The 23,976-nt window shown below is 36.3% G+C and overlaps 1 protein-coding gene and 1 long non-coding RNA gene across 3 annotated transcripts in view; both read right to left on the bottom strand.

Moving 5' to 3' along the window:
• The window catches only part of CHD2 (chromodomain helicase DNA binding protein 2), a 116,153-nt gene extending 108,861 nt beyond the window's left edge, over positions 1 to 7,292 (bottom strand). The window contains exons 1-2 of one of the 2 annotated variants that reach the window (XM_080809522.1): positions 6,760 to 7,292; positions 6,280 to 6,412 (exon numbers count right to left, since the gene is read on the bottom strand). In XM_080809522.1, the coding sequence (XP_080665648.1) occupies positions 6,280 to 6,341 (62 nt within the window). In that variant the 5' untranslated portion in view covers positions 6,342 to 6,412; positions 6,760 to 7,292. The remainder of the gene's footprint in view (positions 1 to 6,279; positions 6,413 to 6,759) is intronic. The other variant, XM_080809523.1, reaches the window with a different exon arrangement.
• Positions 7,293 to 9,524: 2,232 nt separating this feature from the next.
• LOC308346528 lies at positions 9,525 to 23,687 on the bottom strand. The gene is made up of 5 exons (XR_013967193.1): positions 23,311 to 23,687; positions 20,931 to 20,999; positions 20,281 to 20,369; positions 14,577 to 14,646; positions 9,525 to 9,901 (listed from the first exon to the last, which is right to left on the bottom strand). It is a non-coding gene; the product is annotated as an uncharacterized lncRNA (long non-coding RNA).
• Positions 23,688 to 23,976: the final 289 nt, after the last annotated feature.

The raw sequence follows: 23,976 nt of genomic DNA, 5'->3' as shown, positions 1-23,976 counted from the left end.
TTCAGTATGGAATATAATCCAGACGATGCCTCTGAACTAACCAAAAAAGGTGACCCTAACCAAATATCTTAACAATAAAATACTAAATAGGAACTGTTCCAAGATGTACCATGAATGGCTTCCATAAACCTAGGTTCTCCATGATTTATTTCACAAAGCAAAGGCTCATTCCCCACCTCATAAAGTGCACTCAAACGTTTTAGAAAGGTCTCTGTCCCCAGGCTTGCCATGCCAATTCAAGTTTAAACTGTTTAAGGGAAAAGGTCATAGCAGATATATAAACAACATGTTGCAACACTGTTCTAAGTTACTGATTACAAATTAAACATACAACAGACCTTAAGTCTAGGTATTTGATGGTATTTGGTATTTGATGGGTATCTGATAACTGAGTCAACTTCTGTCATTCTGGCTTTACATTAGTAACACTAAAGCTCCAAAGCAACAGCAATTCTGCTATGGTATAAATTTGAATTCAATGCCGGGGCAGGCTAAAGGCAGAAAACAATTGTTCAGCTATAACAAGCAGCACCCAGCATAATCTGGCCAGCATAGTTGATTTGTATACTAAATAATTCTTAGGAGATTTAAAAAAAAAAAAACTTTCTTCGCTAATGTAACCCCCACCCCTCAAAAAAGCCCAGTTCTAAGGTTTGCAGAAAGAACCTAAAAGGCCTTTTTAAAAAGGAAAAAAAAAGGCCCATAAACAGATTAAAATTTATTAGGTGTCACACAGAGCAGTCACTCAATTTTTTGTCAGGAACAAGTTTACTACCACATTTTATAGGAGAAAGTAGGAGAAAGGATAAGAGTTTGGAAATCCCAGGGGCCTCAAGAAGTGTATCACAATTGTTAGGGATTTGCTGTAGGAGGGAAGGGAGAGGGGTAAACTCTAAAATCTGTGAGAGATACCTGGGGGGCTCAGTCAGCTGAGCATCTGACTCTTGCTTTCGCTCAGGTTATGACCTCAGTCTTGTGCTAAGTGTGGAGCCTGCTTCAGATTCTCTCTCTCCCCTCCCCCTGCTCCCTCTGTGTCTCTCAAAAAAACAAAAATCTGTGAATTTCAGATACTGTCAGATAAAAGTCAACCAAGCTTCAGATTCACCTCTCAAACAATAACTTGCTAAAACTTTCACAAAATTCTTCATCAAACACATGTTCCTGTGAGGACTTAATCTTTATAGATGTTAATTTCCAAGGTGCCAAATATCAATTGGAAATTAGGTTTTAAAAGCCGCCAAAGAAAAGAGAAGTTAAATCAACACTTTTCTGGCCATTTCATGCCAATTTGCACACAGAAGGAAAATGCCCTGAAGTTTAACCAACAGGCCTAATTACTCTGGTTCTTTAAGAAGTTCACTGGCTCTAAGGGACAGGCAAACAGTTCATAAATTACTCTTATCATAGTATGTACTTTAACTCACATAGTAATGGTATCTATTTTGGACTAAACTCTTCAACAGAGTAATCTATACCCTGGAACATGAATACAATGTTACTTAATTCTTACCCTAGTTTTTAGGAATTTAAAGGCATCTAGCAAATAATAAAAATGTAATACAACTAACCAGAATTCAATCTCAATACACAGAAAGAAACTTTGTTCTTGCTGCTTTAAATGCACTTTAATTTGAAATTCAGTTAATGGTCAAGTTCTACAAGTATTTACCTCTACAGCTAATTCTTTGTTTATAATTTATACCCGAGCATATAATTTAAAAATCTCGTCAAATCTCTGATGAACAAGTCTATAAAACAAACTGAAAATCCAGTTTCACCTAAAGTTTCCATAAACTCTTCAAAGAATTCTTCCTAAAAAATCAAAACTCAGTGAACATACAAAACCAACCATTACAATGAATTTTGTCTTTTTTAAAGCTTTATTCAGAAACTTATGAGATGCCCAGGCAAACCTCTCTATCTACAATCCACATCCCTCTTGAAGTTAACATATTCCGTTCAATAAGACTTCTGAAAGGGCCAACTACGTAAAACTCACTGCTGTTACTACTAAAATACTCCAATCGCATAGGGGGGAGGGGGTACTTTTTGGCAGGGTACAGCAGGAAAACATAATAGTCTTTTCTTCTTACTTAAATTCATTACCTGTGACTGAATAATGGAATCATCAATTGCTAAACTAGGTTTGTTGTTGTTGTTTTTGTTTAAACCAGAAATCCTTGCCAAGGGTTTCCCAATAAGACAGACCATGAGCATAACCACAGCATTTTAACAAGTTTATCGGGACTGAATTAAAATTTCCAGAATCGGGGATTTGAGCGGCTTCTGAAGGTTCTTCTGAGTAATTCATTCCACTATCAACCAAGTTTTGGGGAGTCACAGTTCCTTAGCCAGGTGCTATTAACACTTAAAAGGAGTTGTCTAACAGTTGTTTGCATAGTAATGGGTGCCTAATACTGTATTGTTATTTTTAAACAATATTTATAGTTAAGTGAAAACTCCTACGCTCTTTTGTACTTATCCCCGTAATTTTAGAAATAAATCACTTTGCACATACTGACCTGAGTTTTCCTCCATCAAATGCCAACTGAGAAAATGTATGGTACCAAGTAAAAATGCACGGGGACAAGTTCAAACAATCTTCCCTTTGTTTATGAGCCATGATTAGGTAACAGCTGTAACACCCGTTAGGACGTCTCACTTTAAACAAAAGTTATCTCCTCTGAGTTAAAGGTTTTGGTCAATGGTAAAAGATTAAGTTTACTAATCTCTTCACACTGAACAGAAAAAGGGGGGAAAAAAAAAAAAAGACCCGCTAGGATATGAAAAAGGAAAGCGGGGGGGGGGGGGGAATGTAAAAACTGGCACGTTTTCGATTTGAAGGTTTCCGATTAGCGCCTTTTACTGTCGCCGAAAGCAGAAGCCGCTCCTGAGAGGAACACCCTTCCCAGGAATGGGCAAAGGAATACACGCTGCAGGGTGCGGACGGCTAAACGAAAGGGCGCAGAGGACTGCCAGAGGCGAAATCGGCAGGGAAGAGGCCGCCTACCGGAAAGTCCCAGCCAGAGCTTCGCTCCCTTCCCTTTCCTACCCCCGCCCCCGAACGCTGCTGGCTCGCCAGACGAAGAGGAAGCACCCAGGTTGCGCACGCAGCCCAACGTCACTGCGTTCGCCCCTCCCAGGAGCGAGGCGACGCGCCTTACGTCGCGGGGCGGGACCTGCCGGAGGCCGCCGCTGTTGACCCGCTGTTACCAGGCGTGCGCACAGCCAATCAGCAGCAGGCGCCGACGCCGGCGCCGGCCGGCCTTTGAACTCGGCACGGCAACTTCCTGCTGTTTGGCGAGTACACAGTGCAATGCAGTATGTCTGTCAGCGCTGCGGCACAAAGGAACAGCCATTTTGTGACTGAGCTGGACCTGCACCAAGATGCCAGGGGCTCACAGAGCTGCTGCCTGCGCTAACTACCGAGCTGCCATTTATTTTAGCATCAGAGAACCAAAAAAGGGGAGGCGGGCGGGGGGGGAAGGAGTTTTGATATTTCAAGTTTCCATTCGATTTTCAGTATTTTCAAAAATCCCGATTCTTAAGAATTATCACCATCATAAAATGGCTGCCACTTAAAAACTGCCTGTTCAGTCCACAAGCAACTGCATTATGCCATTTCTAATTAGCCCCACGATCTTCGAGTAACTGCTAAAAGGCTGACTAAAAAGCAGAAGATTTTGCCCGCACCGCAGGTTGTCAAAATAAATCTGGTTCAAAGGCAGACAATTTAGAGATAAATTTAATAAACTGTCTCAATTCTTTAGATAAAATTGCAAACGCAGCGTCCTAAAACACACAGAACTCTTTGTGTGCACACAGTTCCATTCACATCCCTTCTCTCCTGTCTCCATTTTTTAGTATTACTGGTTACCCCAAACTGCCAATTATTTAGGTAAGTATGTAGCATACGGTTCTATATACGTCCTTCACTAAAACTTTTAAATATTTAAAAACTTTACAGATTTATCAAGTATTTAAAATGGTATTTTTGAAAGTGAACTTTTTAATCTTCAGAAATCATGATATACAACACACAACAAATTTAAAAGCATTAACAAAAGAATACAGGAATAACAAACTTAAAGTCATTGCTTTATTTCCAAAAACAGTAATGCATCAGGTTTACCTGAACTCGCACTCAATCCTTTCAGATCCTAAACTAATTCTCAGAACAATTTACTTGACCTGCAAACTCTTCCCTTCCTCTCTTGTGGCTCAGGCTACAAGTGATTTTTGTAGTATTCCCTAAATATTAGACTTTGTGCCATAGAAATAGGTCCTTACAAAGAAATTCTGAAAGACTGGAACCAAGTACTAGTACCTGAACAGTCTCCTGAACTTTAACTTCCTAAAAATTACATTAATCTACCACAATAAACACCACCAGCATCCCATTAAGCTTTACAATTTTTAAAGGAAGTGATGTCATAATTATGTACATGTATTAAGGTATGCAATTTCGGGTAAGGAATTTTAAACTCCCATCTTCAAGGAGTCTCTCAGATTATTTCTGAACATCCATCAGGTATGTGAATCAAACTACTTGACAAAATGCATTTAAGAGTACAGTACATGCTTCCTTGTTAACCATAACCCCACTGCCAATAGGTAAATGCATGACAACTTCCAAGTAAGTTTTCTAGGGAGTAAATTATTTTTAAAAAAAATAGCAACACTGCTTAATTTTTGAAATTAGAAGGCAGCCTCATCAATGATGTTAACCACAAACCTTGCATAAGAAAGCCAAAACCTATGTGAGAATATGCAAATCATACATACTCAAGGGAGTAACAATTTAGGTACTGAATCTTTAATAATTTGTCAAATACACCTGGGGATTCCTATTTCTTCAAATTGCCATTACTTTTCAGAAAAATCAGCTCAGGATTAGTGGAGAAGTTTTCTGTTCTAAATCAAACCTAAGTAATGACATGGGCAATTCAGTTCAAAAGACAGCAGTCCAAACTGTATGACAACTCAATTTGCAAAAGAATGTGGATTTAGAAGCAAGAGTCAAAATAGATTAAGTATAATGAAACATAAACTTCAACATTTGTAATAAACCACTTCAAAACTTTCAAATTCACTAACCTAGTAATAAAGTATATTACTTCTATAAAATTATAAAAGTAAAAGCAAAACTAGGGGGGGAAAATCATATAACCAATCACATCCTTAACTGTAGGATTTAAAATTCATAACATGACAATTTGTAAGAACACACATCAAGAAATGCATTCATATGTACTTTTGAAAATTAATATACAGATCATACAACAAAATGTCTAAGAAGCTTTATTACTTAGTCACTAAGATACTCCAACAAATGTGAAACAAATCGTGATCTGAACAAACAGTACATTTGTAAGCTTCAGAAGATAAAGCATTCCAGGCGACTCTGTCAAAATAAATCAATAAATTTAAAGCAGCTACAACTAAAATGCAAGAATAAGACACTACAGATCTACCAACCAGAAAGCACTGTCTGAATATAAGCATATAAATGCAAACCTTAAAATATTTTAAATGCAAAATATACAAATATAATCACAGTAACAAACACAAAAGAGAAGTATATTAAGAGTATTCCAGTATTTCTGTGATCACAGGTTTGATTTCATAAATGCAGGAACTATAACCATGGAGTGAAGGTTTTGATAAATCTTATCAAAATTTCCTAAAATGTCAAGAGTATCAAAAGAAATATAGAGTCAAGTAAAAATATAAACTGAGAGGCATCAGTCAAAGAGTCCTTTTTGCCATTTCATTTTAAAATGTACATTTTTTCATTCATATAACTTTCTCAAACGTCTATTTACTATAATTTACTACCACAAGGCTCCTCTATGGCCTTCAGTTACAAGTTTGGGTATCCTAGATTCTTCAAAGAAAAAATTTGCCTTGTATGTAAAATGGTGCAATGCAGCAATGGCTAAACCGACAAGGTCATTTTTCTACAGCACAAAAACCTAAAAACTGAAATTTATTAACAGAAAAACTGTAGTTTACAGGAAAGGCCCCTTTGAATAAAGGTACCTTACCTTTTGACTGCTGTAAGAGGCCTTAAGTCACAACTCAACTTTCATAAATTGCTACCAAAAAATTAGGGTGTGGCATATTAGCAATCTCAAGGTCACGCTTTAAAAAACGAATCCAAATTAGTAAAATACTTAAAATAAAACAGACAGCTTTCCCTGTCTGTCAAGGTAAACAATGTAAGCTGAGGTTTCCCCCCCAAAAAAAGAAAAAAGGAAGAAAGTTGATAGCTCATACCTCGATGCATTGCTGTGTAGCGAACTGTCCTCCTCTTGGCTTTTGTCCTTATTTCTCATCATCTTTTAATTCTTAAATATTAAGGGGGAGGGGGAATCTGTGTTTGCTTTGAAGTCCTGTGCCCAGGTATTTACTGTCAAAAGTTGAAAGAAAGGTAAGGTCCCAGCTTCTATCGATGGTTTTTATTATCAGGAACAAAGTCCTGACGATGTAACGATATTCTTATAATACAACAGCGGTAAGCACCAAAAAACCAAAATATTTCTATTTTTTCCTTAAAAAAAAAAAAACAAAAACGGATAAACCGAACAGGGAGAATCATCACTATCAATAAGGAAAGTTTCTCAAAGTAACACACTGGATGCAAATAACAATCTCTGTATCTTATTGCGTCATCCAGGAATTTCTCATATTTACAGAAAATAAAGCAAACTTATACATATAAATCTTTAAAATTATCACTAACGATCATGGACTTACCTGATCCATGTAGTAGGTCCAAAGCAAGAGTCCTATCTAGTAGTAGAAAAATACCAGATCCCAAATAATTAAAAATAAAAACAAAATTCTCCGTTACAAAAACGAAAAATAAATAAAATAATCCTCCAATATGTTAACTGGCCAAAAAAATAAAGCAACAATTAATACTAAAACGGGTCCGGAAGGAAAAAAACCTCATTAGGAGAGCGCACAAAAATGGAGGTGCGCCATGGCTTCTAAGCTGGAAAAAACAACGACCTGGGCTCTCAGTACGGCTGCTTCTTTCCAACAAGGCACGAAAAGAAAGCTCCTAAAAGCTGCTTTTCTCCCTTAAAAAGGTTCGAATCGACCCCAGTAAGTCACTAGGAGAGGCAGGGGGCTGCGGGGGCCCCCTGAGGCTGCCCGAAAGTTAGGGAAAGTTGCGTAAAGTGAGGCGAAGGCAGGGAGCAGAGCGCGCTCTCTCTAAGGCACAGCCGCCATCTAGAGCCTCCTTCCCAGCTCTGAGAGCTCTGCCTTTGATTGACACTCTCTACATTTACCCCACAACTCAGGTGATGTACCATAGACCCACCCCTTCATCTCCACCAAAAAAAAAAAAAAAGAAAAAAAAAGATCCTCCATCCCAGGGAGCCTGAGGACCCCTACCCCCACACCTCCCTGCCCCTCCAGACCACCCCATCAAGGGGAGGAGGGAGGGTTTCTTAACCCCCTCTGGCTCAAGCACCCTTTTTAAGCCAGAGAGAAATGTAATTTGTTCCTTTTGTCTAAAGATCTGCTAAATATTTCAGTCCTTGAGCTAAAATAACTTCCTCTCTGGACAGGAAGTGGTGTTTTATCAAGCCATTTTGAAAGAGGGATAATTCTTAGAGAATATAAAGCTAAACTTAAGTATTAATCTTTTTAAAAATTAACCCCCACATGGGCAAAATGGTTTCTAAATAAAAGCAAAACCTCAATTTCATAAATTAAAGTCAAGTCTTGCCTTCTTTATGAAGCCTAAAAATTATCTAATGACAAAGTTTATGGGGGAATTTTCCATCCCAACTGGAAAAAGGGGTACAACTCAACAGCGCCTCCCTAGTGTTCAGTTGCATTAGAGCAAAAATTAATGCAACTAGCTTTTACCCAAGAACCTCAATCTTTCTGTAAACTTTTAATGAAATTCTTTAACCCATTATATATAACCTTGAAAACTTCACCAAAAAATCCTCATAACCACAATGTATTTACTTCACACAGTCAGGCAAAACAAAGTTCTTAAATTCAAGAGCATGGAACTACTATGTACACCCTTTAACAAACCCAAGAAACTCCACCTTCAAACCAATACAACACACATATATCCCAATCATTCCCTTTTATTTCAAATCAAATTCTAAGCATATACACCCATTCCAACAATGGCAAGTTAGTAACAATTGGTCCTATCTGATGGCAAGTTATCAAAGTAATGTCACAGGGCAAATTCTCCTAAATACCGAAACCATGAGATCTATGGAAACAATATAACTACTAATGCCAAAAACAAACAATTTAACACATTTCTCTCAAACAAGCACCCCAAGAAAACATTCACGCATCCAAAAAAAAATCAACTTTCCTCACTTACATTATTTAGTATACCAGAACAATATCCTCACCTCATTTAAGAAACCCATTTTAGGTTTATACCTAACAAGACCAACAATGTTGTATCCAGGTAGTAAAATCCATAATCAAAACCTAGTTTCAATTCTATACCTTCTACAAAACATTAAATTTTCTACCAGAATCAAAATCCAAAAGTCCACTTTTGATTTATACAGACCAACCACCTCAAATCAGTCAATGAGAATAAATATTGCACATGTATTGATCAGAGATGTGTACACTATGGTATTTGGCATTAGCCACACAAAATGATTATTTCTCACGAAAAAAAAAAAATTCAACCTGAACTCTTCCTTCTTATCTGTATAATGGGAAAATACAATGAACAAGTCATTTGGTCTATCAAAATGAAGCCTACCCCACTTTTACCATTGTTACTAAAACTGGTATTAGTCAATTATCAATAAATGGAACAGCAGCATTCACCTAGAATTCAAACAATCTATGACACAGCATGATTTATTTAAATTCCTAAACAGAGTAAGAAAAATAGAAGATAAAACCCTACCTTCATATTTACATAAAATGTATTATAGACATTATTGCCACCAAAATCTTAAGTCCTTTTATGAATACCCTAAGGACACTTCCATATAAACCCAATACCTCTTTTCCTGATATTAACCACTAAAACAAGAGGCACCAGTTTAAAGGTTCAGATGAATATTCTACTGTAAAACATTATATATATTAAAAAGCATAGGTAAGAAAGACCTTTTCCATCAACACAAAGTAACTCATAAAAATATTTTATCACTCATTCTGAATTTTGAGGCAAAAGGCATTTTGTTTTATAAGCTTATTACAATCTCATGGCAAATTAAAGTTCCTATTATGACCCCTTGGTAAGTTATTTTCCAAGATGTTTCAAGAAAGCACAAAATAGCATTTCAACCAAACAACCATCTCTTAATGCACAAATTTCCAAAACTTTGTGAAAAAAGACAAATCTTAATCAACCAAGTGAACCCTCTTTCAGCACACCATTTCCATTTTACCAGCTTTATTCAGTATACCTACTGCTGGGGAACTGTAAAGGTCAAAGTGTTAAGGCAGTAATTGAACATTTAATGAAACTTCGGCTTGGGAAAAAAAAAAAAGCCCAAACTGAGAAATTTTAAAGTGTTAGAAATTTTATTAAAGTTAACATTCCACAAGATCATACTCATACAAATCCAACTGCAAAAATTTCCAGGCATACAAACTAACATCTGTGTTACTGTGCCATCTTTCTTCTTCAAATGTCAAAAATGTACTTGTTTTAGGGATACAAAAAGTCTTTAGAAAAGTCAAATCCACTGTCCATTTGTGCTGGGTAAGAAACCTATGTCTTCATTCATTTCATGAAATCCATGTTAAAAGAACCCTGTCTTGGTTGTGTATTATCACAGCACTCTTGTATTAATCCATTTTCCTCAAATCCCCATAGTGGACTGCCATCTTGTTTTCTCAGTGGTAGGGTCCATTTGAGACTCTTCAAGCTGACTGGGTGCTTGATGAAAACATTAAAAGAAAAAAATGCTGTTGGAATACCGATAATCTTATTCCTTCAAACAGAGAACATCCACCCACCTTGAAGATACTCTTACCATACACAAAGTTTTAATTTTGTAACAGCTTTAAACTATGAAACTTTATTAAAGTTTCTATGTACTACACACACTTCTCAAGGAGAGAATCATGGCAAGACTGCAAGTGAGTAACAAAGTTCTTGTACTGTCACAGATACATATGTAACTATAAAAAAGTGGCAATGAATAGTCAAATTTTACATACTTAATGTTGTTACACTGTCAACATTGAGAAGTAAAAACAAAAATTCAAATTCAAAATCCTGGAGAGCTAAATTATAGCAACACTATGTATTCTAAATCTCAATGCAGAAAACTTTCCAAACTTCTTCAAATAAAACTAATTATGGAAAAGAATTTTGAGATTAAGGAAAAAAAAAATGCAAAGCAGTGGATAACCGCATAGTTTTCCAGTTCAACTGATGTTAATTAATTCTGCTTAGGTAACACAAATGGCCAATAGAGATGCCACCATCTTCAGCAACTTATTTGAGAATACAGGAAAAATATGTAGCCAACTAGAGAAAAAAAAAATGATAAAAATGTAAAATATCTATGTGGCCTATTTGGTATTTGCCATAAATTGCTATTAGATTTCAAATTAAGTGCAAGTAAAATACTTCTGTTGCCGAGGTTATCAAATGTTCCTCATAGAGAAACAAATCCATTACTTAAATAATTTGACCTAAAGGGACTAAGTGGGAAGCCAGGATATTCTACTATTAAATAAATGATCTGATCCATCATGAGCAAACATAATTGCAAAGATAAGTTTTAACTCTGGTCTTCACCAATTTTGTAGCTCTCAAACTAAATTTGTACATATAAAGTCTGGGTGACTAGATTATTAAATACAAGGCATTTTTGCTCTTCAGGTACTTAAAACTTATCTCATAAACTATAATTAGGATCTGTTGTCTACATACACAAAATAAGTATCTACTTAAGTAAACTACTTGATAACAAACTACTTGATAACTACTAACAAGTAGTAAACTACTTGATAACTACCACTCATATTAAAAAAACCGACTAAAATTGAGTGTCACATCAGTAATAAACATCAAATGCAAGATGTTTCTCCTTAACATACTTTACTGATTTCTCTCCACCAAAAGTAAGAACTACACAACGCATCCATTCTTCGTTATCAATGAAGTATCTTCCATTTGAACTACTCATTCCCTAAAACGGACATATATTACTATACAGAAGTATTAAAAATAAAAGTACCATCATTTCTCTTGTACTGTTTATTATAATTTCTCCCCAATCTCTATTATTACATTGCAAGATCAAGCCCTAAATAAACTTGGAGATGGAAACACGATTATGGATCAACAATGACACTAATGTACTGATAACAAGTTTTAATTATTTCAATGGCTATAAGTGAAATGTGTTCAGTTTAGTACATTAAATGATAAACTCAATGCTTTATATTCTTTTGCCACAGGACAAGAGGTAAAATTTATCCAGGACACTGAAATTTCCTTTTAAAATCATTATCTAAAAAAAATTTCAAAAGAAAACCTAATGATGTTAAAATCATTCTAAAATTGTTCAATAAAATGCAATAGTTTGTGTAACAAGAGGTTAGAAAATACTAGCATATTGATATTCCATCACGTTACATGTTTAAGACGACTAAAAAAAGACAAATGTTACAAGAGCAAACAACTCTTGTGACATTAAAAAGTCATAATCGGTCTTGCACTCCTATAAAGCCAATGAAAAGCAAAAAGTGAGAATTTTATTAATATGCAAAAGTGCTCAGTCAAGCATCAAAATACCTTAAAAAAAATCAATGAGGGATTTGTGAGTAAGCCATTTACTTTCATGGAATTCCAAATTCTTGAAAAGACTAAATTTGCAAATAAGCAAATTTATGTTACAAAATAAAAAAGAAAGTAGGCATGAATTCTGTGAGCCTGGATCTTTTCTTAGTAACAAAATCCACAGTTCTTCATCTGTAAAACAGAAATAGTAGTACCTACCTCATGTGGCAGTAGTGAGAATTAAATTAGTACATTTACAGCTTTACATTACCTGGCATATAGAAAGACCTCAATAAATGTTATTCAGCTACTATTCCCATGTAACAATAACCAAAGTACATGGAGATCTAAAAACTAAACTTACTAATCAAAGTAATTTATATTCCAATAACAATAAGACCTCTGAAAAATCCATTGGATAAATGGGGTCAATTATTTAAAGACACTTTCTGCTTTAAAGAGAATTTAATCATGCATTAAAGTAACACTGGTACAGAAAACTGAGTATGGTTCAGATATCAAAGCCTTACTACACATCTCTCCAGTAACTTGTGAATTACTGCAGACATACTGAAATGATGATGGTTTGATCTAGAATTTCATCATCAAACAGACCTAGATCTTTTGTATATTTTACATACAGGGTTCAAGCTTATTCTATGAACAGGTAGAATTTTTCCACCCTGCTGTTCACAGTTGAGATCTTCTTTTTAAGGAAAATTGTTCTAAGAAAATTCCCAAAAGCAAAAGTAAAGGTTTCTATGATAAGAAGGTACTGACAGCTATCTCTTAAAATCCCTAAACACTGTACATCCAGAAATTTAAGAATATAAAATTGGACACGGTCTTCTCTTTAAATTCTAATTCAGTACATTTGTTCCAAAATCAAAGATATTGTAAAATAAAGTAAGTCAGCTGAAATGCAAACAAGTGATGTAAGCTGAAATGAAATTCATTACTGAATTGGGTTTACAAGGGGCTCTGCTAAAATAAGCTAAGCCATCTCCTTACCTCTACTTCCCAGCAACTCCCATTTTTAATACCACCAAAAAATGTGGGGGATAGGGAGGGGCACAAGGAAAAAGAAATGATTAATGATTCTTAATTTTAAAAGCAGATGGCTCTAATGCCACAATAAATTAATGTTAATGTATGTCACTTTGAAACTCAAATAGTTATTGCAAAACCAAAGGGACAAAAGCATGTAAAAGAATGATAAGCAGAAACTGATCCTTCCCATCATGTAATTAAGACTCTTGGTGCTTATGACTTGACAACAGTCTTCTTTGTGCTGGTCTTTAAACTTGAAAATATTTAATACTGAACTCACACAGGTTGTCCTATTACAAAAAGTAGCTTGAATCCTCAATAGAATTACAATATAAGTCTGGGTGCTAAATATAGTGGGCATAAAAACTAACCACAAAATTATTTTAAAAAGACCAGCCAAATGGTGATCACCAAGAGAGTAAGATCAATTATGGTAACTAAGAAAAAGAATCATCTAAGGTTTTACAATCAAATCAAATCTTTCCCGTTGTCCCTATTATTAGTCTAAAATCTGACATGTACATGTTAAGAGACTGAAAGTTGTAGTTCCTTGTCCCTTTTAGTCTTTACTGAGTCAAGGTTTTCATTTTCAGACACACTAAAAATAATTAATGCATTAAAATTTCTATTTTAATAATGAATTTAACTTGTTTTCCAATTAGACCTAAACCAATAGTTGACAAATAATGTTTAACAGAAATGATATACCATAAATAACGTAGTTATTGAGCATCCACTATGTGCCAGGCAATTAATCTCTTTAAAATATGAGACATGAGATCAATAATTGTACATCAAGAAGTTTTCAACTCTGGCCTCACTATCCCCATAAAAACTTAACAAAAAACCCAGAACTTCACCTTTTGCGGGACCTAGTAGCCATTACACAATGGAAGTTAAGTACTAAATAGGAATAAAATTATCTTCTAAAATCTACATCCTCAAATGTGATTCAAAAATATTTATGAAAGAGAATGTAATAATCATACCTATAAAGTCCTGTCAGTAATAAATAAATCCTTTGGAAGATTCATCCTAATTCATTTCTACACTCTCTTCTCACTTTTTCTCATGTTGGGCGTTAGAATGTTACACAGTAGTAGTAACCAAGTCTTCTAAAATCAAAGCATAATCTCGCTGTGAAAAGAACTTTTTGTTGTGCCTTTTTTTAAGGAAAGTTCAGAATTACTTTATATCTTAAAACTGTTACATTGAAATCCATTAAAAGTATGTTCTATTACCAAAGGAAAACCCAAGGGCTTCTGAGTTCTACATAGGAAGGATTAAGCTGACACAACAGATAGATCTAGGACAAGGACAGGTAAGCTTTCTTTACAAAACAAGGTAGTAATTACTTCAGGGTTTGTGACCATTAGCTACAACTACTCTCAACTCTGCAGCTACAGTGGGAAAGGAAACACAAACAATGTATAAATGAAAGAGCCTAGCTGTGTTCCAATAAAACTTTATTTACAAAGATGGGGTGGACAACTTTACCACCACCTAATTCTAGGGTGAAATGCTGGAAGTATGTTCATATGTGGGTTACTTTGCATTCTGTCAGTTTAAGAAAGAAAATGACAGGTTGGAATAAACAAGCAAAAGTTTAATCAGCTTCACACACATCTAACCACATTTTTTATTTTTGTACCGCTTTGAGCTTCACTAAATCCCTTTATGTTTCTAGAACTCTGGCTCAATTATTCAAATTTCCAAAGTCACTTTTAATTTAAAAACAGATTAAACATGAAAATTAAATAAAACTTACTAAATGCTTCCACCAACATCTACTACGTTGTACAGGCCCTTTAGAGAATTCAGTCTCTGGAGTCGCATTTCTGCAGGAAACAAAAAGAATATAATTTTATGCAAAGAAGAAGATAAAAATAGACTACTAAAATGCCATGATTTATTCCAGAATTTCAAAACAAGAATCATCAACCAGAAGACCAAGACATACATGTATTTATGAACAAAATAGTCCAAGCAGAAGGTTAAGTTCTAACCCCGAGGATTTTAAATCTGACTATATAGGAGGCTCACCTGTAGAGTAACTTACTAGAAAAACCATGCCTAAGTTTCATTCACCATGCCTAAGTTTCATTCACCAACAGAGTAGATAAAATCTGGCCTTTCTAAATTTAATGGACCATCAGGGTATAGTACTAGCTGTTTAACAGAACCCAACATCACTCTTTTTTTTTTTTTTTCGGTTTTATTTATTTGACAGAGAGAGCACACACAAGCAAGGCAGAGCTGCTGAGGGAGAAGCAGGCTCCCCACTGAGCAGAGAGCCTGAGGTTGGGGCTGGATCCCAGGACCATGGGATCACAACCTGAGCTGAAGGCAGCCACTTAACCAAATGAGCCACCCAAGGGCCCTTCCAACAATCACTTAACCATATAGGATTATCTAAAATTTCTGGTTGTTCATCTAATCCACTTTCTAGAGTGGGTTTGTTGTTGTTGTTGTTGTTATTTTATTCATTGATTTAAGAGATGGCAAGAGAGCTAGCACAAACGGGGAGGAAAGGGAGAAGCAGGCTCCCCGATAAGCAGGGAACCCCACATGGGGCTCAATCCCAGGACCCCAGGATCATGACCTGAGCTGAAGGCAGCCACTTAACTAACTGAGCCACCCAGGTGCGCCCCCCTTTCAAGACTTCTAAAAGAAAACTTCCATTACCCACTTGCCATGATGTTTCTCACTCATTAATAGCCATCATATTATTTCACATCATCATGTACTTTAACTATTTTAAGATAAATAGAAAGGAAATCTTAGACAAAATTTCAAACTACTTTTATTACCAACTGTAGAGACCTACTCAAGCAACACTAACACTTTTTAAAAATACATAACTGGTAACAAAAGTCTCATATCCATGCTATTCACTAGTTAGGTAGAAATGCCCCATAAACTGTACATGGAAAATGAGGTTTGTTTCAAATGACCTCTGAATAAAGGTATGTATTTTTTCAGTCACTCTGCTCTTAAGTATGATTATAATAATCATAACATGTAGAGCTATCAAAAACCTCTAGGTTCAATACTGAAGTGAAATAATTTGGGATGCCTAGGTGACTTAGTCGTTTAAGCATCTGCCTTCCGTTCAGGTCATGATGGGGGGTTGTGTTGAGATGAGGCCTGCATCACACTCCCTGCTCAGCAGGAACTCTGCTTCTCCCTCTCCCCTCCCCCCTGCCTGTGCTAGTTCTCTCTCAAAAAATTAGAATCTTTTAAAAAAAAAAAAAAGTGTAGTAATTTAAGGCTTTTTAGAAAACAGGATAGTTTAGGATTTAAGTTACCTACTCAAACACTATTCCATGACTAAGATTTCAAATTTTCAAATTATAAGGCAAGTTCCTGATTATACTACCAAATCCAAATCCCTTCAAGTCATTTTGACTAATCATAATCAAGAAATACAGCAAAGATCTGCTTCAAAATTACCTCTAAGAATTACGATGCTAAAATATACTACCACCAAGTTAACAAATGAAGCAATTTACAAGAAACAGCATTATTTACCTTTAAGCTTCCAAATTTAATTTGACCTTAATAGGGTATACAGCTTGTTAACAAAAACAAGTACTAAATCAACCAAATGAACTAAACTAATTTAACTCCTAAGAGAAAGGTGGAATTGACTTCCATTGGCCAAAGAAATGTCTGAGGGAAATCCTTCACACTGGTCCGACAATGTGATTAAAAAGCTACCTATGAGTAAGAGTATGTGCCTCACTCCACCAAAACAAAAGAGGACTTGAATCTCACTTTGCACCGCTTCAAAAATTACGGACAACGGTGTAATCTACCGTAACATCTCCTTCCCCAAAATTGAGAAAGTAGGACTCTGCCTTCCTTTGAAAAGGGTGGGGAGGAGCCAAGTTTTGCTTAAGCAGACTACAAAAGTTGGTAATTGTGCTCATATTCCTATCTTTTTTTTATTAGAAGGTTTTATTTATTTATTTGACAGAGAGAGATCACAAGTAGGCAGAAAGGCAGGCAGAGAGAAGGGGAAGCAAGCTCCCTGCTGGGCAGAGAGCTCGATGTGGGGCTTGATCCCAGGACTCTGGGATCATGACCTGAGCTGAAGGCAGAGGCTTAAACCCACGGAGCCACCCAGGCGCCCCTATTCCTACCTATCTTTAAGAGTTTGCAATATTATAGACTTTCATTTAATATAAAATTATAGGTATAATGTACATTTTGACTTCTGATCTTTTTATATTAAAAGGCAAAGACTCTTTATTAGCCCACTTGTGCTTTTCTTAAAGTATAGATTACATCAACTTTTAACCTGTTAAAGTTCTTAAAACAATTTTTACATTTAAATTAATAAAATCTGAGAGCACTCTGAAATAAAACCTTTCACAAAAATAAGGTAGTAATAGTCATTAACATTCGTAAGTCAACTCAGAAACCATTAAAGTTAAGCAAACTATATTCATCATCTAAATTAAAATGATTATGATTATTATGTAGTGCACGTTTGGGTATAAATTGCTTGTCTGGGAAATATTCATTATCAAATAAATAGCTTAATTTCAAAAAGCAAAGGATTATTTTCCAAAACACAGATCTAGCCTGTACAATGTACAAATCAAAACTTCATCTGGTTGTAGAGAACATGCCACCTGAATGTTATGAAAACAATCAAGTCATATAGCTTTTATTTATAAACTTCAGAACATCCTTGAATTTAAATTGTAAAGGTTAATTACATTCAGAAATAACAGCCAATTTGAAAATTCTTATTGAGCCGCTCAACCTAAGAATGGGAAAGTAGCTGGTAAATTGAAGATATGTATCTTTGAAGCATAAAAATTTCTTAAAAGAAGTCGATTATGTCAAGCATGTAAATGATAAATCCTCATTTATAATTGTTATAGCCAGATGCAAATGTTACATTAAACACACTAAATTTTAAGTATATTTAATCATTAGGGGGAAAATCCAACAATTTTTTACTGCAGCATTCTAAATCCCACTTGTTTAAATACAATTTCACACTTTAACTATTTTTAAAAAATCAACCTTCTATAACATCTGCATTTATATTAATATTTTGGAATGCGTACCATCAAAAAAGTTGGGTATACTGTATCACCTGGGTCTCATGTTACCCAATCCACTTCTTCACAGAAACAGCATACATAATTTCTAATGCAAAAATTACAAAAACTATTCTCCAATTTGCATAAAGGAGTTAAGATACTCCTTACTGCTATTTTTAACCACACAATTAAGGGCTAAAGTAGCTTCTTAAGAGATTAGAAACTCCAAACACTTTCTGTAGATTAGGAGACTAATGTCTACAGTGAATGTCGAGATTACAGGGCTAATCTACATTTACAAGTTCATCTCCTGATTGTTGAATCACAGCTGTATTTTCCACTCTATCACACACACCTCATTAACGAAGATGGAGATGTCCTCTTATTATGTTTTTCCCCTTATGCCTCTCAACAAAAAAATCTCAGGAGAGAAAGTAAATTAATTGATTGTCCACATCAAATTTTTAAATAATCAAAAAACTACCAATAACACAATTCAACTTGAAAGAAAATTTATATTCAAAGTTACCTATATCATATAATGCAGCCTCTAAGTGTCATACCATAGTTCATGAAAACCTTGTAATTAACTATGGGCATGCATGGCTGCTTTCATTTCTGTGGAATTTCAGGTACTTTTTAATAGTACCATAGTAACAAATGCAATGAAACCTAGTCACCAATTCGATAGGTGATTTTTATGATTCAAAAGTTCGTTCAAATGCCAAAACAAAAACAAATATTTAAGTATCACTTCAGTTCTGAGGCAAAATACGGTAGTAAACTAGTAGGTTACTTTTTAAAGAAATTTGGGAATTTAAAAGAGTATCTACATTTATATTTGCCCTCATGTGTCCTTTACTTTTGTCCATCAAATGTACTGCCCATTTTTACAAGATTGGCCTGAGCAGCAAATACCAGAACACTGAATATAAGCATCATCATGAAGATTGATGGAGATGTAAGACCTTTTTAAAATGTGATTTGCTATAACCCTTTATTTTACTGGTGATAAAAGGGAAGCTGTACTCCATTAGACTGGGGACTAATTTAGAAGTTACTGTATCATTTAGACTTTGTTCATATTTACTGATACTGGAGTAAAAAAAAAATCAAATCATCATTTAACACATCTAATAGTCATCCATTCATTTTTTTATTTTAATGGGTCAAACTGTACCTTCTTCGGTAGCCCATTATAAATTTATTGCTGATTTAAACCTAAAATCACATTATACTTCACATACATTTGTGTCTAAGAGGTCCAATTCTCAATTTTTCTAACAGTGCCAATCACATTTGTATAATAGTCTAATATCCTATCACTTCTATACAAGAAACCATAACCTTGGCATTTATGTTAAAGGTTAAGATGAAAAATATTTCATTTTTTTTCTGTATGATGTTAGATCTTTAAAAACACTATAGTCAAGTCTTAACATTGTTTTCTTTTGTACACTAAACACAAATTTGATGAAACTGCAAAATGACTGAAAAGGAAAAATTAAGCTACAACAAACACAATAAAAATATTACCTTTATCACCTACTTCAATGAATACAATAAGCCAACATCAAGAGGTAAATGATTTTCCACATTTCAAGGACAAAGATAAACTTGCCTTCGTATTACTTATTTGGCTATTCTTAAATTTTCCAAGGTTATCTCTTACTATATATACGTATTTCCTCTGCATCAGCTTAACAGCAATTTCCATGTTCAGTGTTAACTCATAAGAAACATTTCTTGAAAATTATCAGCAGACGAATATTTTTCATTCACTTATCTAGTTTTAAGTGTCAAAGTTTCCCATACATGTTGAAAATTATTTCTCCCTTTTACGCTTTAGAAACAATTTTACCAAGGTTAGATTACAGATCTCTTCAGATGCATTATTCTAATTTCCTGTAAGATAACTCATTTTACTACCTATTTGAAAACAAAACTGTAAAAATAGGTAAAATGAATATATTAAATCTACTAATAAGAACTAAAATATGGAAAGTGTCTTCACTTTTTAAGATATAGTTCTTTTAAGAATTGGAGATCAGCAAATGCAAAATTCTAGGGCATTTCAAAAACATGATCTAGATCATCAAAAAAATGGCTGAAGAATTTCAGATGATAAAAACATATGATTGTGATAACTCAACTACTGATTCAACCATAATCCAGAAGCAGCGTATTACTAAAAAGTACTGTCTTACTGCTCTGATATGAATTACGTATATCAACTTTTAATAGAATACGAAAGTGCTTTGATATAAGGTAAAGGAATTTGATGGGCTTTTTTCCTCATCTCCTTCTCAAGATAGAGAGTCTACAATTTATGTTTAATTGACAAACTTTAATGGTATATTCCTACTCAAATGTTGGTAGCTATTTAAGATGCTGAATAAAATGTTTACTTACTTGCTATATAAAATAGAGACTTCTGCGAATATTTCCTTTATACTCAAGGATAAAACTCCATGGGTCTCAGTCTTCAAAATGGCATACCTCTGGGGGGGGGGGGGAGAACACACCAATATTCTAAACAATTTATTGATGGAACAACGAACAGCAAATAGTGTTTTTAAAACTTTTATTATATAACTGAAAACAAAAACTAAAAGCTATGCTCACAAAACTTGATTTTTAAACTGTTCTTCCCTAAAATCTACTACTATGAATAGTAACTAGTTCAAATTTTCCAATAAATTCATTTCTTTAAATACTTAAAAAATTAGTTTGCACAGTACACTAGAGAATTAAAAAGAAAAAAACGTATCTCTGGTTCACCGTTTTTCTCAAAATATAATCAGTCTTTTCTTGCTCCCAAAATTAAACAAAGGCTTAAGAGACCTTCAGTATTTTAAACTATTCAAAAGGCACATTAAGTTACAATGGCTAAGCACATATACTCTTCATTCAATGGTAAGATTTAAAGGCTTTTTAAAATTATTCCAGATATTTAGTTTACTCATACTCATAATCACCACTTCCTAGGAAATCAAAGAGCAAAATAAAAACCAAATAGGCTTATTTTTGTGTGAAAGTAATAAAAATTTACCCAGTCTTACCTCAAATAAAAGAGCTGTATTTGTTCAGAACCATCATCAACCAAATTTAATTTTAATCTTGTAAGTTACCTTTAAAAAAAAAAAAGATGATATCAATGTTTTGATTTTTTGAACAGTTCTTGGCCAAAGTTTCAGTGTGATGAAACAATGAGAAAATATTCCAAATACATGATCTATGGACAAATTTAGGAATGGCTCATCGACACACTACCTTTACATTTAAGGTTGCAGTTATTTCTTATCTTAATGATATATCAATCTTTGTTTTGCTCGTCTTTTAGTGGCATGGACAAACACTAGATATTAAGGCAATGAGATTAAATAAACTCCAGAAAATTCACATCCTCAGACAGATTTAGGATTATAACCTTGTTTTTTTATTTTTCTTTTGATGCCAGGTAATACACAAAACAAAGGAAAAGTTACCGTTTTTAAACACTGAAATCATCTTAAAATTTCCATTGCCACCTAGAAATACCTTTTACAATTATGAGCAATCAAATATTAACTCCTCCAGGAGAAATCAGTGAAGTTAAAATGGCTACTGGTTACTTTAAATTTTTAAACCACAAGTTACTTGATCTCACCAAGTGTGATATTAGCTTTGTTTTTTAAGCAAGTCTAAAACATGTAGTATCTATGACCTTTATTCAATTTCAAACCAGGGTCTTGAGCATTTTCAGTCTCTCCCTTCCCCCATTTCTCCCGTAAAAAGATCTTCTGAGGTTAAAATTGCTAGCAATTATTTTGTATTTCAGTATTCAAAAAGGGGGCCTGAAAAAATAGATTCAGAATGTACATCTAAAACTACTTTCAGTGCTCACAAATTTCAAAAATGTTGTTTTGAAAAACCAAAATTGGTAAAGATTCTGTAAAATCAAGATATGCGCAACTGATGTAACATGTAGCACTGTATGAATGCTATTCAGAACATAAAACAATTTCACTGACAAAAATACCATCAGAAATACAGTGGATTACACCAGTAACTTTGATTTTCTAGGTACTACATAAATCTGCCCAACACTATTTTTACGTAGATCTGCACCTTTACAACACAAGAGCTACCGCAGAATGAAGACAAATATATTCTAAAATACACAAAGGTTTGTGCATCTGTGGTTTGTTCTTCAAGCCATTAAACTTACATCCCCTCTCAATTTTTTAAACTCACAACTATACAGGACTCTGCAAATTTTCGAGAAAGCAGTATTTATTACTAAAATACTGTTCCGTTTTAAGCATATCTAGATTTTTATGCATGCAACAAATGCAACAAATATGGCTCCTCTTCATCTCCCATTACCGAGAACAGTCCTACTTTAATATTTACACTACGAGAAAGTAACTTCACAAAGAGATTTGGCGTCAGAATATTCCTTTGTAAAAGTTTTGCCAACCATGGCTTGTCCTAACATACATTATTGTTAAAAATAATAAAATGATGAACTTCAACTTTTAGAAGTCCAGGAACTGATCCAAGTACGTTCTAACATTCAGGTGTGGTAAGTTACAGATAACGGCTCCTTATGACCTTTTAAAAAGTACCAAACAGTCTATTTAAGCCTTATTCAAACATGAGAACGTCAACTAATCCTGGCGTAATTAGTCGGTAAAATAAACTATCTTAATCAAACGTCATCGTCTAGCATTGAAATTAAAACCTATTTCCATTAAACGCCTAGACGGTATAGTAAACTTATCTTCGTAATTTCTGAAATACCAGCGGCACTTCCCCAACTTGCATTTTTTTTTAAAGACAACCTTAACGTCACAGAGGTTTTAATCAGCAGCAAGTACCTTCTCATCTGTAACACTGCAGCCGTTTTCAAAATCGGCTTTGAAAGAGTTAAAAGCCAACACCCAAAAGAAAAAAAAAAAAAAAAAAGCAAGTTTTATTTTTGTTTAAACGTAGTCAGGCTTCCATTGTTCTTTTAAATTCGACCACGAAGATGAGCTCCCACCTCGCCGGAAAGAGGTTAAAAAGCTCCCCCGTTGGAGAATCTGAAAGGAATTTTTTTTTCCTTACCCTAAATATCAAAATAACTCACCCGGACAGAAAGGAGCTCTCCTCGCGCGGTCCCCTTCGGGCTCCCGCCTGCGGTCACCCGCCGCCGCCCCTTTCCCGGCCGGGCCGCTGCGGGCAGCGAGGCCGCCCCCCGTGGGGTCTGCCGCGGGGCCCCGCGCGCCCCCCGGCCCCGGCCCCGCGGCGCCCGGCGCTTCCCGCCGGGAGAGCCAGCAGGCGACGCCGGCGGGGCTGCTCGGGGAGAGCCGGCCGGCGAGGCCCGGCCCGCCACCCCCTCCTGCTCGCGCGCTCAAGGACATTTTGCTTTTCCTCCCAAGGACAAAGGACAATAAAAGGAGCCGGGGAGCCACTCACCGGGTCCGAGCGCGGCTGTCGGCACCTCCTGGCCGGCTGCACCCGCGTTCCGCGCCAGGCCGACCGCCCGAGCCTCCCGCCCGCGCCGGGTCGAGCCGCCGGGGCCCCGGGGAGCCTCCGCGGCCGCTGCCGCAGCGTCGCTTTCGGCGTCGTGGGCCCGGCCGCCCCGGGAGCCTCTGCCGCGGGCTCCGACACCCGCGCGCGGCCCGCCTCGCCTCAGCCGCGACCGCTTCGCTCCCGCGGGCCTACGGGCCGCCCGGGCGCAGCTTCCCGCCGGGCGGCGGGCCCCGCGGCCGCGGCGGAGCGCCTGACAGCTCGGGGTGCTGCTGCCTCTCCGGCCATCTTGTGCCGTGTGTGTGTGGTGTCTCTCTCCCGTCTCCTCTCTCGGCTTTACTCCCTCCTCCTCCTCCCCCCGCCCCACACACCACACAACATGGCCTCTTCGCTGCGGCGGCGGCTGCGGCGGCAGCAGCAGCCTCCGCCGCGCTCTTGCCCGCTCCCCTCCCCCACCCTCCCCGCCTCCCGCCCGCAGCCCCACGTCCCAGCGCGCAAGCGCGCCGCCGCCCGCCCGCCTCGGCCATTGGCTCCGAGAGCTTCCTGCCTCCCCTTCCCGGGAGCGGCCTCACGCACGCTCGCAGGCGTCTTCCTCCCTCCCAACAACAACTA

This window comes from Martes martes (assembly GCF_963455335.1).
Source record: "Martes martes genome assembly, chromosome: 7".
Classification (NCBI taxonomy): domain Eukaryota; kingdom Metazoa; phylum Chordata; class Mammalia; order Carnivora; family Mustelidae; genus Martes; species Martes martes.
Note: the sequence above shows the minus strand (reverse complement) of the source record. Positions and strands in the feature narration are given on the sequence as shown.